Genomic DNA, 17,234 nt, shown 5'->3' with positions numbered 1-17,234 from the left:
ATAACAAACTGCTCAAATAAGAATGTGTCTGTATGATTTTCTGAAACTTCTAGCACATCTTTGAGTGATGCATGGATGATGACCAGCATTGTCCTATTAACCCAGAAGAGTGACTCTAACATCGAACACAAGTACTGACTGCGTATACTGAATATAGTATGACATCTATAACGATACGAAGATTTCTGTACCTTTACTTTTCAGCTGTTACATGCTTGTCGGAGTACAACAACTCTGCCGATGTTGGAGACTGCATGCGGTGGGCAGGACCTATGCCGTCTCTTGTACAGGAGTGTCTCATTCCCTGCAAAGATGACTGCACCTTTACCCCCTGGTCTAGATTTACAGCATGCACCTTGGACTGCGAATCAACTAGAAGTAGGAGACGGTCACTTACAGGTATAACCTTTTGCAATATTTATCTGATGATGATGCTTGTGAATAAGGTTTCTCAGATGTTGGTGGACTGACATTGGAGTTTTGGGAAAATCACAACAGAATAGGGATCGTCCTTAATTGACTTTTTGATCTGATATTGATGGTTGCCTGATTTATGCATATGCATTTCAGGATAAGAATATTGCAGAACAGTTCGGTGATAGAAAGCCATTTTTAGACATAAACCAAATAAAACAGTGGCTATGCATTGTGCAAGTTTATCCGACCTGTTATTCTGGGACTCATGCAGCAAATGCATCTCCAAAAAAAAAAAAAAACCCATAAAAAAAACCTATGTGTTTTTCTCTTTAAATCCAGATTTTCTTTGTGAACATATGTACAAGTTACAGAAATTTGGATGAAGTTTAAGTCTGGGAGTTCTGTGCTCAGCAGTATCCAGTAGTTCAACAGGTCAAATTAATACCATGAATAAAGAAAAAACCAGTATCGTTAAAAAGGTTTTGTTTGACCTTTTATATGTATTCATTAAACACACTAGTTCAAACCATTTCATGGAGCAATTTTCCACACTTGCTGTTGAGGTTTGTTATTGTGTTATTTGAATGCTGGCCAAACTGAAAAGCTTTAAAACTCTATAACATTATTAGTTATAGAGCTGCTTGGTTTGTTAGAAGTTGTCCTCCCCCTGCATCCCCATCCCTGCCCCGCTAAGTCAAATCAAAATGAATTATACTGTTTTCAGAAGGTTTAAAAGAAATTTACTGTTATTGTTATCCTGAACGTTCACATATTTTCCTATTTCTGTGTTGTGTTTGAGAGCAATGCTGTAGATGGCTGGAATTTGCTCTGTTAATAGAGATGAAACTTCAAAGACTTCTGCTATGGAGTAAAATACTAACATTGCTGTAAAAATATATGCTCTGATAATACCTGGGAACTAAATGGCAACCAAGTGTGGTGGCTACCACTGCTTCTTTCTTCTAGACTCACTTGTACCTGGCTGCATGTCTATCTCGTTATTCAGTTTGTTACTGTTGGAACGATCCAAGTTTTTAGTAACTATCAATTACGGTATTCAGCCAAAATGGCTTCAAGCTGCCATGCGTGAGTATCGCTCATTGAAGGATAAAGAGTTGTCTTTTACGTAAAAATCACATATTTTAAAATGTTCTCTATATCAATGCCTGTATGTTTATAGCAGTAGAAATCCTCTATGCCTATCAGAACAGTACGTGTCCGATGGTATAGAAAATAGGCTCTAAGAAAGAAATGAATACTTATTTCCAGGTAGTTTTAAATCCAGATTTTCTTTGTGAACATATGTACAAGTTACAGAACAGTGTGTTCTTACCTATCCTTTTTCTTACTCCATTCTACGTCAGACAGATCCATTCAAATAAGAGGACTAACATGCACTGCATTTCCCTGGAGATGTTCAAGGTTCAAGACCAGGTTGGATGAGGCTTTAAGCAACCTGATCCAGTGGAAGGTGCCCCTGCCCAAGGCGGGGGGGTTGGAACTATATGATCTTTAAGTTTTCTTCCAACCCAAACCATTCTATGATGATTCTGTGATTTATGACCAAACACCACCAGTCTCTCCCATATGACCTTGCTGGGTTCCCTTCTTCCCGCTGGGAAGGAGCTCCTGGTCTCAGCCTGCCCCTAGCAGACTCATCCTGAAAAGTGAGTGGCAAATGTGCAGCGAGTGTCCCAGGTGGTGCTGGGGTGGGGACAGCACAAGTCCACAGAGAGCAGTGAGGGAGGACCAAATCGGATGGTTTTGGTTTTACCACTGTTCAAAGGGAGAAATTAATGAGATTAATATTGACCTGTCTTTCATAACACTTAATGAAAATTGGAGCTAGCCAAAAGTCTTGGAGAAATCTCAACCGTATGACCTCAGTCCAAAGATTTAAGGAAAGTGCTGTTTGGGAAGTAGAAGTACCTCATCCTTTTAAGATTCCTTTATCCATTGTTATTTCACCTTTCTGTAAGTGTGCATGAATTGCACCTCCTTGTTCAACAAAATGTGTGTCTATGCTCCAATAACTGCTTCGGCTTCATTATAACAGTTCATTAACAATGTCAGTTAGTGGGAATCTGCTAATTGTTCGCTAAGTATTTGCTTGCCTCCCACTCAGTTTTTAATAGTATTATTCATTTTACTTTGTAATTAATCCTAGACTTTATGTATAAAATGAGTCATTACTTAAGAAGTGAAAGACTTATTTCAGAACATATCAAAATTCAAAGTCATTATAATCAAAACATAGCTTTTAGTTAAGTCTTCAGTTAATTAATAGAATCGTTTAATTAATTAAGACAATCACAGTACTATGGATGCAAGGCATTTCTGTAGAAATGTATATTTTTAAAGTTTCATATGGTTTTTACATGTAGCATATACTACCTGGTAATATTTAATGTATATAGTATTTGTTAGTGTTCAGAAATTAGGTTTAAATATACTATTTAATTGAAGAATTTGCATCCAGTGGTATTATTAATAGTGATCTCTAAAGCAGTTTGTGAAGATGATAAAAATATCGCCATCACTAATGCTATAATTCCTTCTTTATGAAGAACATGGGATGAATGTCACTTTTGCCCTCAAAATAGGACTTTTATAGCAACTTCATTAGAGAGAAGATTCCAACAAAACAGATGGCAGGGCGAGCTGGAAAGAAAGTGTTGTATAAGTGTGAGATTATTAGCATCCTTACCTATGTCTGATGTGCTTCATGTAATAATGGCAGTACATGGGCAAATCCCAAATTCCCATGTTTACTAATAAAATGCAGAACATGCAGCTGTATGCATATGCTGAGCTTGTGGCTTCTGTCAGCTTGTCAAACATAAAGTGCTGGAAATGCCACTAGAGAGCTCCGAATCTATTTAAAGCCTTTTAAAATACTTTCCTTGAAGTATGTGGAGTTATACCTCTTAAAACTTACCTGAATTTCCTAAAAAAAATAAATAAAAAATATATATATATAAATAAATACACGCAGGCATACACAGAAGGCGCTGGCACTATTTGATTTCTTTGTATTTATTATCCTTTTGTGCTGGCAAATTTTACGTTCCTGATGACCGTGGAAATACATTTTGAAAGCTGTGATATGGAAGGACGGTGACATTAAGGGTCCATAATCGGTGCCCTTCACTTTGGAGGGACACATTTGTATGCAAACAGGTACTGATGACAGCCAGTGTGTGCTCCTACTAATGTGTGATGAAATGAAATGACTTTTGGTTCCAGACTAGAAAGAGGACTGCTGGGCTATATAACTTTATTTTTGCTTTTAGTTCCTTATTTGTGTGCAGTACCAAAGAGAAAACATTTCTTTTGGCATCAAAGCTTTAAAAAACTTTTTGTTAAAGTATTTTTAGTGCATCCAAGACAGCTAAGAACATTTAGAAGATGGGATAAAGATGCAGTTTGTTAGTAAAAATAAATTCTTCCCTTCTGTGCACGTGCCAAATGCAAAGATGTTCCTGAACTCAACCGACATAAAGATTGCTCCACGTCACATTGGCTAACCCACGCCAAGGAAAGCATTGGTTTTATTTTTAGAGGCTCTATATAGACCTTTATTTCCTGGAGCAATTGTAGGGATGCAGGGAGCATGGCTTCTTTTCTTTATGTTATCTTTCCATGTACCAGAGATGACTTCTTATGCCTAGAAGTCCTCCAGGAACAGGGCATGGGAATCGCAGGTGCAGAGAGCTGTACCTCAGGTTTATTTGAATACTTCTGCTTCCTGAAGTTGATGAAAGATCTGTAAAGAGCCTTCTTCTAAAACATATTGAAGGAATAGAGCAGAGGAAAACATTAAACAAAATATAAGCGATGAAATGCTTTCCAGCCTTGATAATTTACTGAGGATTATCTTTTCTGTTTTCTTCAAAGCACAGTTAGTGTGCAGGGTGCATCTTTAACTAATTTGTAAAGTAGCCTCAAAGAAGTTGTGGCTAATGTAGAGTCCTCTGGAAGTTGTCCTGGCAACCATTGATTGTGAGCAAATAGAGACAAAACAATCAATTTATTTTCATCAGATAATTAGAGAAAAGTGATATTATACAAAATCACAAAGCATTTTCTGGGCAGACCTATCCAAGACTTTGGATTTTTCTCCTTGCTCTACACCATCAAAACAGCATTTTCCAATTCTCCGGTTGCCCCTGGAGATAAATACGTTGTCCTTGCACTCCAGAGCACTGGCAGCAGCTAATAGATGCTCCAGAAACATTTTTGGATATTAACATTCAGATTGTCTTGGTTCTAATGTGTGGAATTCATGCAAGTATAAATAATATGACGTGTTGTTATCAAGTATAGCAGATGTTAAGCTAACGAACAGATTTCTGTGGTTGGAACAGGGCGAAGCAGAAAGCGAGACAAATGCCAGAATACAGAAGTTTATCCTCAAGTTGAAACAGAGCTGTGCCCCTGTGAGGTGTTTACCTCCCAGCCCCATGGAAATTGGTCCGACTGCATTATCGGAGGAGGTACATCCAAGCCACAGCTGGGAACACAATCCCATGGAGATACCAAGGAGTGTGGCGAGGGCGTACGACTGCAGGCTGTTGCCTGTTATGATAAGACCGGCAGACTTGTGGAACCATCTCGCTGTAGCAGTTCGGGTAAGGAGATTTAAAAGCGCACAACACACATCAATAGCCCTGATACTGAGTACAGTTCTCCACTCAATGGTTCATTTTGGAGCTTATCATAGGTGTGTACCTGTTTACTTGCTGGAACAGCTTTCACAAGGTAGCCCTGAGTGCTGAATACTGTTCTACTAATATCTTCTTATTGGTTTTAATAGTAAGGCTTTCTCAGTGTAAGGGTCTGCTGGTGTTTCTACAATGGGAATGAAGTAGAAGAGGGTTACAGTTAGCAACACTGTCAGAATACCAGAGGCATTTCTCTTATTTGTCTTGAAATCCTACAAAACTATGAGCTTAGGAGAAGGAGAAAGTATACTTCATTTAGCATTTTGTTCTTCAGATTTTACTTTCCTATAATTTTTTTATTCCTTTTCACTGAATTTGGAGGTTCATATGGTTGTTTTCAATGAAGGAATCAGGAATTTTCTTGAGATAATCATACTTAATTAAAAAGCCCTTTGATGTCGCCTGCTGTTACTCATGCCAGATACATGTGAATTCAGCAGCCAGTGGTGGTCCCCTTGCAATTTTGTGCCTGTCTCAAGCTGATATTGATGCATTCATATTTCACCGCTTTCTAGGGCTCTGGGCTGTGGTTCCGTCACAATCAAGTAGCCGATGTCAAAGGGTGACAGGGCAAGAGTTAGAGGTCGAGCAAGCAGGAGATGTCATTCCATCTGGATATTTTCTCCCAGTTTCCACGGATTGCAGTTCATTGCAATCGTTATGTTAAATCAGGTGGCAGACAAAAGCCCTTATCTTAGGGGCAAATTCTATACCTATGCTGTCCCCAAACCACTAATATGCTGACGTACAGTCAAAAAGCTTAGGATACCACACAGTGTGGTGGTTGGAAGGCTGCTGGTGATCTATATGATAGTAGAGGGAGAAATGATGTCTCGGGAGGAGATTAAGTAGTATACTGGGAACATTAAAGTTCCTGAGTATATAAGGAAGACAAGAAAGAAGTGGGGCTGCTCTGTGGAGGGTCTTCAGGATGAGGATCAGCAGCCTGAGCTGCATGTAATAAAAGGGAAAAAAAACCCACCCTTATGAAGTGATTCAGTCCTGGGCTAAATTTCTCTCGCAGCTGTTGATGGCTGTTCCAGCTGGCTGCATGGATTCATAAAGCAGCTTTCCATGGTTTGTGTTTCGACAATGTGCTGTTGTACCAATTGATTATGCCTCTGTGGCCTATGAAGGAGGAATGCTATACCTTTCCCCCACAATGTTACCTTTTCTTCTGTAAAAAGGGAGCTGTTAGGTTTTGAAAGGTGGGTTGGCCTGTGCCGTGACTTGCTCTTTTGAAAAACTCTGTGTTTTTATCACTATTAAAAAGAGGAGGTTGTCTGTGTGTGGGACTTTTCTGAATAACCTGGAAGCCTGTTTTCTGTCAGTGGTATTTATGTGGCATTTTTAATGATTAAATGTCTCTTAAGGAGGTTGGAGGGAGTGGTAGCTCAAGGGTATTTATTGTTGGCTTTCTTGTTTTCAGCTTTTTATCTGAGCAAAAATGACTGTAACATGACTCTGGCACAGGACCCATGTCAGAGGCCAGAGGGGTAGTCAGTCCTGTACAGCAGAGTCCTATCATATTCTCTTCCTCCTGCATTCTCTTTACGTAGTGCTCTGAAGACCTTTAAGTCTGGAAGTAGGGCTGAGATGTTTCCACCTTCTGGATGCCCCTAAGAGTTCCCTTAAGGGTAACCTATTAATCTCCAGCCAGACCCCTGTGTAATACAATGTAGAAACTCCTAATTGCTACCCAGTGTTGAACACCTTCTATTCCTTGTAAGGCAAGCAGGAAAGCAGTCTTGCCTTGGTCTCCAAAGGACGTGGACGTTTCAGTGACTTTGGGTGCAGAGTGTCCAAAAGTGGGCAGAAAGCTTCGTAAGCTTCATTTCCCTCATTTGGCACCTACCTTCCAGCCAGAGGCGTTCGGTGAAAATAAGCCCGATATTTATGGTCTCTCGAGCTGGGAGCTTTCAAAATGCACCTCTGAACGCATTATTGAATTAGCGATAGAAACAAATCATTATCCAATTAATAATTAGCAGAATGTTATTCAACCGTAGTAGAGAAGAGCAAATTACAGAAGCATGCAGAATTGCTTAGCTCTGAGAAATTATTCATGACAAGGTTTTTTTAAGCAGCTCAGTTTATCTTGTTCACAATTAGTATCAGATAACCTTTTAGCATTTGCTGGCTGACCATATTTATGACTAATTAAGCCATCACCTTATATATTGAATGACATCTAGGCGTTGTTCTTGCTTCATGATCTGTGGGGGTAAGCGTGATGTTCTTCTTTCAGGTCTTTTCACTTCTCTTTGTATCCTGATCTTTTCCATTTGCAGGACCATACTCTCTCTTTCCCTTGAACCAGGACAAAAGCGAAAAGTTGTAAGACTTAGACCTCAGTTCTTTGCTGGATCCTTTTGAAGAACTTCTACAAAGAGTAGAAAGACAGATGTAAGGATGCAAACTTTGCCTTAAAAGTAGATTTAAGTTTGTCCGCGACTTCATAATGCCAGGGGTACAAGGTATAGGACAGTAAAAATGGTGTCGAATAAAATTGGTCAGTCTGTAGCTTTTCTAGAGAGCAAACTCTGGGCTCTTGACTTCTCACAGCAATGATTTTCACTTTCCCTGACTGAAACTTGGCTGTTCAACTTACCACTTCAGTAGGGTTTAGTTCGCTTGTGTCAGTGTGACTTATTAGGTGAATGTATCATAGTTATCAAGTGAATGTACTGTGAGTTTGAGTCTAATATAGAAATTAATCACTGCGTATTTCAGGGTTTGAGGCCGTGATCTTAAGCTGAGTCTTGTGAGCAATTCGGCATTTGCAAGTTGGGGTGAAAGAAACAAACCAAAAAACCGTTTAAGTCTGTTCCTCTGTGCTTGTCAGCAGGCTGGACTCCAACTCTGCTAAGCCTATTATCTGCAAATGTATTAACTCTTTAAGCATACATTCTCAACAGGAAATGGATTTTCTCCCCATTGGTGTAGTCACTGCATATAGAGTACCCCAAGGTCCGAGAACAATGAAGCCAGGAGCATTCCAACTCTGCCTTAATGGAAATGCACTGGTAGCTTGCCTGTTCTACGGTTCCTTCTGTCAGGACCCGAGTCCTGGGCTGGAGGGGCCTCTGCCCTGACCCAGCACAGCTGAGCACAGCTTGTGTGAACACTTTGAGCCAACTGTAGTGGTTCCACAGGTCGCACCTTGGCTAATTTACCTATCCTCACTGCATTTTATTCTGGAGTTAGCTCAAATATGAGAAGCTTAAAAATACAAACCCCAGACTTTTCTGAGTTTTGTTTCTTTCTACTCCAAATCTTTTATCTGATGTTTAGAAAAACACATACTGTAGCTTTTTTTTTTTAATGTGATTTTTTATTTTAGTGATGTTATAATTTATTTTAGCGATGTTATAATTTTCTTTGATGGCCCATTCAGTAAGGTCAAGAAATGAATAACCTGCAGTTTCCGGATTGAGCCAGTTCTTTTCTTGCCAGAGTTGATTTGCGCTTCTTTTCCTTCCTTTAATTTGGAAACACAATTATGAAATTAAGGATAGAGATAAGTATCTGTAACTATATTACAAAAGTGTAATTGATAATTTGCCTCAATTTATCTCCCCATCAGAAGACTGGCTTATATTTTATTCAGCTTGCTGCTAGTCTAGAGTTCTGTTCTCTAGATGATATTTTTGAGCATCCTCTTTGGACATGAAATTGTCCTCCTCATTGTGGTTCAACTGCTTCTCAATCTGTCATCTGAGTGCCTCGTACTATTTTTGAATTTCCACCTCTTTGTTTTGAATTATTTCATGTAGTTCCTTTGCCTCTCTTTTGCGTGTGCTGTGCCAGCAGGATTTTTTTTAATCTTAGAGCAACATAGGGTGCCTCATCTGTTCCAAATCAAAGGCTGGAGATTTTGTGCTTTTGCGCAGAGGGTTCAGCTTTTGATCCAACGGGCAATTTATGGAAAACAGGAATTTATGAAGAGCGCTTATGCTATTCAAATTCTGCTGTGCTCACAACAACAGAAACCTGAAAGCAAGACACAACAGACAAATAGGTCCTGGCTTTAAAGCACAGAGCAGTTAGCTTCAACGAACAGGCATCTTAAAATGCTTTAATTATCCTTAAATTTATGAAGAACTTGGCAGGGATGCTCGTATACCCCTTTATCCTTAACAGCACAGTGTTTTGTTGTACATGGTCTAGTTGCAGGTGGGCAAATCAAAGAGGATTGGGGTTTCTCAGAGGGTTCCCCCACGCCTGCTGATGCAGGGGTCTCGCTTAGCTCTTCCCAGGCAGGTCAACATTACACTGCTACTGGAAATGCTGCTGGTAAGGTGACTCCTTGAAAATGTCATCTTTAATGCCGAACGGGTGGGATTTTAGCAAATAGGTGCATGAGGAGGAGTTAAAAATTTTGGTAATGTAAAGCTTTATAGTTTTTGTGGTTGCTGGAGGGATGTTCCCTGCTCTGAGGTGCTTCAGGGCAGCGTGTGCCAGCTGTGACAGTGCTGCTTCTGTCCTGATCAGCTGTGTTCCCAGCTTTGAGAGATTTAGGACAGTATGCAAAGGTCATGGATCAGGAATTTCAACTCCTCCTGCTGAAAACCAGGTAGCATCAAGTCTCATGAAATATGATTCTCTGAAAGGTCAGCTCAGAGTAGTGCTGTATTTCTACCCAGGGCATTCATCTGGGGTTTACACTTCCTTACGTGAAAATCCTGGCCACCAGCTTGATAGACATCATATGACCTACCTGCGAGTTAGCACGAGGACCTGCTCTGAAACCTTGCAGCTTCTGAATCCCTGCACTGTTGTATTAGGAGAAAATGAGCTATTTTCAAGTAGCTTTTAATCATGAGTTTTTAATAATCTTTCCGCAAAATTATTTTTGTATACGTTGAAAAACTAAAAGCAGACTGTAATAGGTTAAAGAAATACAACCCAAGCTTATGGTGGACTGATAGCAAAACTTACCTTTTCTGCAAGATAGCAATTTTGACAGAAAAAGCTATGTATGGAATACATACCTGTTTATTTTTGAAAGCTTGTCTGTTCTGGCATTCACTGCAGTATACATTTTTCTGTATCTGGTAAATTTTATTTTGAAGAATGAAATTGTTGACAAAACTCCTGATTTTGTTTTAAAAATATTCAGAAATCAAAACTTACATTTTTGAAAATATTCTTAAGCATTTAATTTCATTCTTGTCCTAAATTAAATTGTATATTGAAATTTCTTTTTTTAGCATAAACCGTTGATTCCAGAATCCAACAAGCTTTAGCATTAGGTGGTTTCTATGGTCCCATAAACAGCATCCCACAAACATCTTATGGATGAGGTATCATTTCTGGAGACCTTGTTCTTGACAGCTTTATTTCTTTTCCAAGGAAAACAGACAACTCTGCCCTGGCTGTCCTCTTCCTAGCCCCAGACCCCACACAGGACAGCCTTGGGATGCCTCCCTCTTCTTTAAAGTGTGTGACTAGTAGGTGGTCTTGGCACCGTTGGTTAATGATGACATGTAGACCTTGTGTTCAGACTACCCTACCCTTCTTTTGTCATTTGAGTTTAATTAAATAATACAATACTCCTGTTTCTCTCTGTGGTTTCCCCTGTGTGTCTCTGTAGTATATCTCTCTGTGGCCTTTTTATTACAGGAAAATTACTATTACCAGGACAAAGGTTTTTCAAAGACTGCTTGAGGAAGAAATTTCATCTAAAACTTCACCTTATTTTCTGTCCATCCCACGTCCTGACAGGGGAATTAAGTTTGGGTTTGGATCACAGATGGCTAAAAGGTGTTCCCAGATGGAGATGGGACTGTTCTACCCTTGTGTCCTCACTTCAGGACTCTTCAAAGCCACTATCACCTTTGAATGATATTCTTCTATCTCAGAGCTAAATAGTTGCTAAATTTAGCCCCGAAATCCTGGCTGGGTTTTCCTCTGGACTTCTTTCTGACATTTCTAAACATCTCCTTGGGTGTGCAGTGACACTCTTAATTACAGCTGTGGCTGTCAGGGGAGCTGTAAGCACAGAAACAGAGCTCGTAAAGGACCTGCCCTCCATTTCTTGTGTGACTACAGGCTTTTTACATATTGCTCTCATAACAGTGCTCAAAGAACATTTACTTATTTCCTATCTTTTCCTTTCCTTTTTTTTTCCAAAATCCATTTGCCATAAGAAAATTTGGCCACAGTTCCTGGATATTAAAAGACATGTCAAGTGAAATTGGATCACAAGACAACTGTTCAGACATTGCTGTTGTCTGTGCTTTTCTGGCAACAATATCAAAGGTAAACAGTCATCAAAAAAAGTTATTTTGGAATGGGTCAAACCGACTATCAAAGACACTTATTTAAAGTAAGGTAAGACTTCCCCTGAGGCATTAGTATGAAGAAATGCACGTTGTTCTAGATCTTTATCTTCTTACAGAGCGGAAGCATGCATCTTATGAGGAAATATTTAGAGGATTAGCTGTTTGAGCAGCATCCTCTGTAGATGCGGTATTTAGTCATAGTGATGTCTGTTGTTACTTCTTGGCTCTAAACATAAATTTTTATGGCAGGTCTTTTTGCCCAAATTTCTTTTATGCTTTTAGCTGCATTCCATAAAATGACCCTTTTGAAGAGGCAGCAGTACCAGACTATGCAGAAGGATGGTTTTTTATGAACTTCAAACAGGCTTTTTTGTTCTTGCCAATCGCTGTCAGCCTCCACTTGCTGGACCACCTCTGCCCACCCATGCTCACGTCCGTGCCTTTTGTTTCTATTATTAGACTCAGTCAATTTTAATCTGTTTTTGACAGGTTGATTAAAGCTCTTCCATAGGAGGTGGGAATGTTTTTAGGGTAGAAATAGTAACTCGGTGTAGAAAAAGTAACTCAGTGTAGAAATAGTCTATCAGAGTTTTAGAAGAGCTTTGATAGCAAGTTAATGCACTGGGCAATCTACTGCTCAGATTTCTGCAGTTGTCTACAGAAAGAGTGTCTCTTTGAAATGTGGCCCATCTCTTCAACTTTAATAATGCATTTATCACAAATACAGCCTGATATGAAGCAAGGCTTTAATAAAATGTTACCATACAGAGGCAGAATTAGAATTAACATTTTCTCTCCCTGTGTGTCATTCCATTTAATATGTTATATTGGAAGTATGCAGAAATACTGTTTTAGCCTAAGCCTTTTCATGAAGTATGTAGCCTGGTGTTAAGACCTCTACACTCTTCTGCTCATGGAGAGCTTCATGATCCCTTTGAGACATGTAGTTATACGGGGACATGACATGTACTAGTGGTAGTTCACAGGATTCCTCTTGTGTCTTATGTAGTTTTTTCCATTTTTTTTTAGCCTGTTTGCCTTTTTTACAGCTCTGATGAGCAGGACTTTCAGGCAAATAAATGGATGACAAATCATTGTTAAGTGGAAAAGCCCTGTGGCAGCTGGATGTAGTGGGTCTTTTAGTGGATTTCAGTCAGAGTTAAAAGGATTCAGATCTGACATATTCTGAAGATTGTTAGAAGCAACATGATGTGTTCCTGCTTGTATGGAATAAGAGATGTACAAAAATAAGAATTCCACTTTTTGCACATAGGCCCGTGTCCGAATAAAATGAGCTGACTGCCAGAGCAGCAGTGAGCTTGCTGGAGCACTGCATACGGCAGTAAAGCTAGCATGAAACGGGGAGGTGGGCACGTACTGGTTATCCTTTAAGGTGCCTGATGTAGTCAGCTTGATCAAAGAGTTTCGGAGAGCAACTCAGAAACATAGCAACAGCTGAATTTAGAAGATTTGAGGAAATGAGCCTGAATTAGGAAACGTGGATAAAATTAAATTTCAGCTTGGTCTGCTCTGAGGATTATCGTAATAGTATTGATGAGTAACTGAGAATTTATCCTACCTCAGTCTGAAATATACTTTGAAATCTCTCAAAGGTTTGCAAGTGAGGATGGTGTAAAACCACTGAGAACCTGGTTTGCAAAACTTCTAATATCCTTCACTAGACAGAGAATCCCCCTGTGAAATCTTGGATCTCATTTGTATTTGGTAACATGGAGGAGTCACCATTAAAAATCATATTATTCAACAACATTGCATTGCTTTCTGCTTCTGTCTGAATTCATTGAAGTCCCTCAGCAGAGGGGATTGAACTACAGAACCAGAGTGCTCAAAGTCATGCTGCAAAATTGAAACAAAAGTCTATCAGGAATTCAGTACATCACTACGTGCTGGAGACTGCTAACGTCACAAAAATGTTCTACTTCCATCTCAAGATTTTCCATCATCTAATTGTGTTGTGACGCTCTCCCTATGCCTAAGCTGTGGAAAGCCAGGAGGACTGTTCCATTTCTTAAAACCCTGTTTCCATTAGATGTTTTGTATGGTACAGCTTTATTTAAGGAGGTCAGGTGCGTTCGTATCCCTCCCTCTGTAGCAAGGTGACCTCTGATAGCAGGAGCAAAACGTCTCATCCAAGCAGACTGGACCTTGTAGTCGCTACCTGGTGTTCAGAAAAGTGCTCACAGATCTTCCTAATGTTGGTAATGGTTAGTGGCATCTTTAAAACAGCAGCAGCATAATTAAAGGCTGTAGTTAGGTTTCCTATTTAGTGTTGATGAGACAAGAAGGAATTGAGGTGGTGTATATTGATTTAAACATATTGATCTGAGTGGTCACCGTGTCACTGACCTCCCGTGACAGTTGGGAGGGAGGCTGCGGAGGTCGCTGTGGGCTTAGAAGCTTCTCTCTATCTTTTCAGTGCCTGTCTGAGATGCTCTTGAACAGGAGCCCTTCCACTTGGCAATATCTCTTGAGTTTCTACATTAAACTATTAGGAATGTACATTTAAAGAGAAAAGAAAAAAAAAAAGAGTAAAAGTAAGGGTTTTTTTCATGTTATCATGAGCCTACTTAATAATATTAATTGTATATAGATCTAATTGCTTTGTCTTCTTTACTTCTGCAGAGTCATCTTGTGGTTTATTTATAAGAACAGTATTATAAAGCACAATCTGTGCTAATTGTCAGGATACAAGGAAACGTATCAGCCTTTCCCATTCTGTAAAATAGAAACGGTTGTGTTGCTGTTCGAGGGAAGTTGTCCAAATGAGGCTTGTCTGTATCTTGGGGTCACAGCTTGGCAGCTGAAATGAGGTGCCATATTGTGTTGACAGCGCTTAACATTGTATGTTTGGAAAGTGGCAAAAAGATGCTCTCTGTGGAGAACCCCGAACTCTCAAATTGAGTTTCTTAGTGTGCTCCAGCAGAGCCTGAAACCATTGACCTTCAGGCCATATATGATTTACTGATAGGGGTGGATATTTTTGGTGATGTTTGGTGTCAGCTTTCTCCCAGTGATGGACCCTTGGCTCTGGAAGAGACTTTCTCTCCCGGTCCAAATCACCTGAGTCTATATTGATCTTCAGAGCACTCTGCAATGCACATCTATTTTCAGAACTACTGTGCAATTGGGCCTCTGAGAGAAGTCAGATGTAGGAGAAAGAGGGGAATTTGATGGTCTGTGGACAATTTAATCTTGTCTTCCTGATGTATTGCAGAAGTGTGTTCAGCCTTTAAAAAAAAAAAAGCCTTGGTTTAGTATCTAAATCTCATAATAATAGCAAAAAGTAAACAAAATCTCAAGTTTGTTTTTAAAATCTGCTTGTACTATTAATTGAGTAGCCTGAAAAACATATATGCTAACCATTTCATAATAAAGTACAGTGGGATGACTTTCTTCCCTGATATATGGAAGATGACAACATTGATAAAGAACAAAAAAAAAGCTATTCAATTTTGTTTGGACAAAGTAGATGATTTTCCCAGTGGCAGGATGATGAGCAAAGTATATAGAAAAACACAGCTGAGCTACTACCATAACAGCTATTGATTCCAGGGGATATATTTTTTTTTATTTGAATAAGGACTCCCTTAAGATGTGAGGGCTCCCAAGCAGCCAGCCCAGCCCTTCACTGCCGGGGAGCAGCCCTAGGAGGAGGCGGAATCATTTCTGCAGTTGATTCCGGAGCCCAGACGGATTTGTGCACTGGATTTCTGCACCAGAACTTCCCTGTGAGATGAATGTATGCTATGAAGTCCTACTGTTCATTTGCACTCAGAAGGCAGCAGACGAGCCTCTCTTCTCTGGAAGAGTTCTCAGCTTGCTCTGCACGCTGTTACGAGGAATGTGCTGATTAATTGAGATTTCCTTATTTAGTTAGAAGATTAAATATATCAACTGTTATGGTTTGCATGCAACTCGCAGTGTAAGCTTGCAATTTCTTTAGGGAAGAAAACTGTAATGCAAAATCAAAAGAAATTAGGAATCATAATGCAAAGTCAGCATCGACCCAACTGCCTCATCAGGATTTATAGAGACTGTGAAATTGAGCAATAAAACCAACCTTTGGATGAATTTCAATAACAATAATGTTGAGTTAAACTTACCAGTGTTTTTTACAAGTCCTCTCCGGTCTATTTAGAATCTATAATCAGTCTACTCTGAGATAATGAGAGCCTATGCTTCTTTGTTGAGAAGAGCAAGTGGGAATAAATTAGCTAAGGGTCCGTTATTTGAGATTTGCAAAATATTGGATGTAAAAATTATTTTTGCTGGGTTTTTTGGTTGTACATTTACTGAATGTATTCATTAGTTTATCTCTTAAATTTCCCAGCTAGCAGACTAATAATGCATAAAATCTCTCAAATCCTTGTGTATTAAAAAAAAAGGAAAATATTAAACATTTGTTCCATGGCAATATTACATCCTTTTCAGATGCAGCTGAAGTTGTTAGCAACTCTAAGACTCCCAAACTTATTCTGCTTAGCTTTCTTCATTTTATAATATAATTCTTCATTTAATAATATAATCCTTGAAGCAGGATTTAAATGTTTGGACTTGAGTTGCTTAGGATGAGGTACTCCACTTGTAGCTCACAAGGTTCTGGTGCCTTTTGTCATGCTGTGCATCCCAAGGCTAGTGACTGCCTTATCCATAGCACATTGGGAAAGCCCCATCTATAGGGTTGTGATCAGCTGGTACAGTTATTAGTATCTTAACTACAGTCCATGCTTGGTGCTGACTGTTAACCCAAGATAAAACATGAGGTTTGCTTTGTAGGAGATCACAGAGCTTCAGCTGAGCAGAATCTGGCTCACCAGCTGCTGTGGTCCACCAGGTCTCCTTTATAAAGTCTTTAGCTATTAGACTTTTAGCGCCACATGGATTTACCGGTGTTATTCTACATATTTCACAGTCAGTAACCAAATGAATGTAAATATTAATTGCAAAATAAATAATTTTTTTTTCCTCTCTACCTTTGGTCGGTGTAATTAGAAACATTTCTTCTGTCACTGTCCACTCTGCAGCTGGCTTGTTTGTTAAAGGGTGATCTCTTTTATCCCGTAGACTCCAAGGAAAATTATGGGTGTTATTACCAGTGGCAGTTGCGGTGATGCACTGAATTGTCCCTCTCATAGTGATGACCTTGAGTTTTATGAAGCACCTCAAGGTTTACTAACAAGGGTAGAAGTGCTAGGAGTTTGTTAATTGAAATGATGAAATATGTTAGAGAGGATAGAAATGAGTTTAAAGCCAATTCAATTAGAAGTGCATCTGTTCCCAAAGCTGCTGAAGACATGTTTATTTTCGAATCACTTTTAAGTCAGCCTCTTGGAATCCTGTTGGCACTGTTGTTTAACACTGTGTGCAGACCTTACACCTGCAACAGCTTTATCATTTGGAAATGCAACAATCAGGTGGATGTCAATGCCTTATGTTAGCTTGTAAACCTACTAATCACCTGCTTCTCCCACCATGATCCACTTGTGAATATAAAGGGGGACATGGAAGGACACTGCAGCCCCTTGCTGGCTCTGCCTGGTGTGGTACGTACAGTGTCTTGGGTAGGTGGGGAAGAAATTGCACTACTGCAAAACTCCCACCCTACGCTGCAGTGCAACGCACAGCCTTTTCATACTTCTGTGCTGCTGACACCTACCAGCTGCCTCTTATTGCCTTGGGTGGTTTGGGGTGCCGAGCAAAAATGAGACAGTAACAGTTTTTACACCATGTATTTGAGCCTTAACGTCTGACACTCACCAGACCATCACCTTCACTTTATTCATCT

The 17,234-nt window shown here is 39.6% G+C and overlaps 1 protein-coding gene across 6 annotated transcripts in view; it reads left to right on the top strand.

The window, feature by feature from the left end:
- Positions 1-17,234, top strand: part of THSD7B (thrombospondin type 1 domain containing 7B) — a 395,032-nt gene that overhangs the window by 287,639 nt on the left and 90,159 nt on the right. For all 6 annotated transcript variants that reach the window (XM_054070664.1, XM_054070665.1, XM_054070666.1 and 3 more), the window contains 2 exons: positions 205-399; positions 4,785-5,048. In XM_054070664.1, coding sequence (XP_053926639.1) covers positions 205-399; positions 4,785-5,048 — 459 coding nt within the window. The remainder of the gene's footprint in view (positions 1-204; positions 400-4,784; positions 5,049-17,234) is intronic.

Source organism: Cuculus canorus, chromosome 6, assembly GCF_017976375.1.
Source record: "Cuculus canorus isolate bCucCan1 chromosome 6, bCucCan1.pri, whole genome shotgun sequence".
In the NCBI taxonomy this organism is placed as follows: Eukaryota; Metazoa; Chordata; class Aves; order Cuculiformes; family Cuculidae; genus Cuculus; species Cuculus canorus.
Note: the sequence above shows the minus strand (reverse complement) of the source record. Positions and strands in the feature narration are given on the sequence as shown.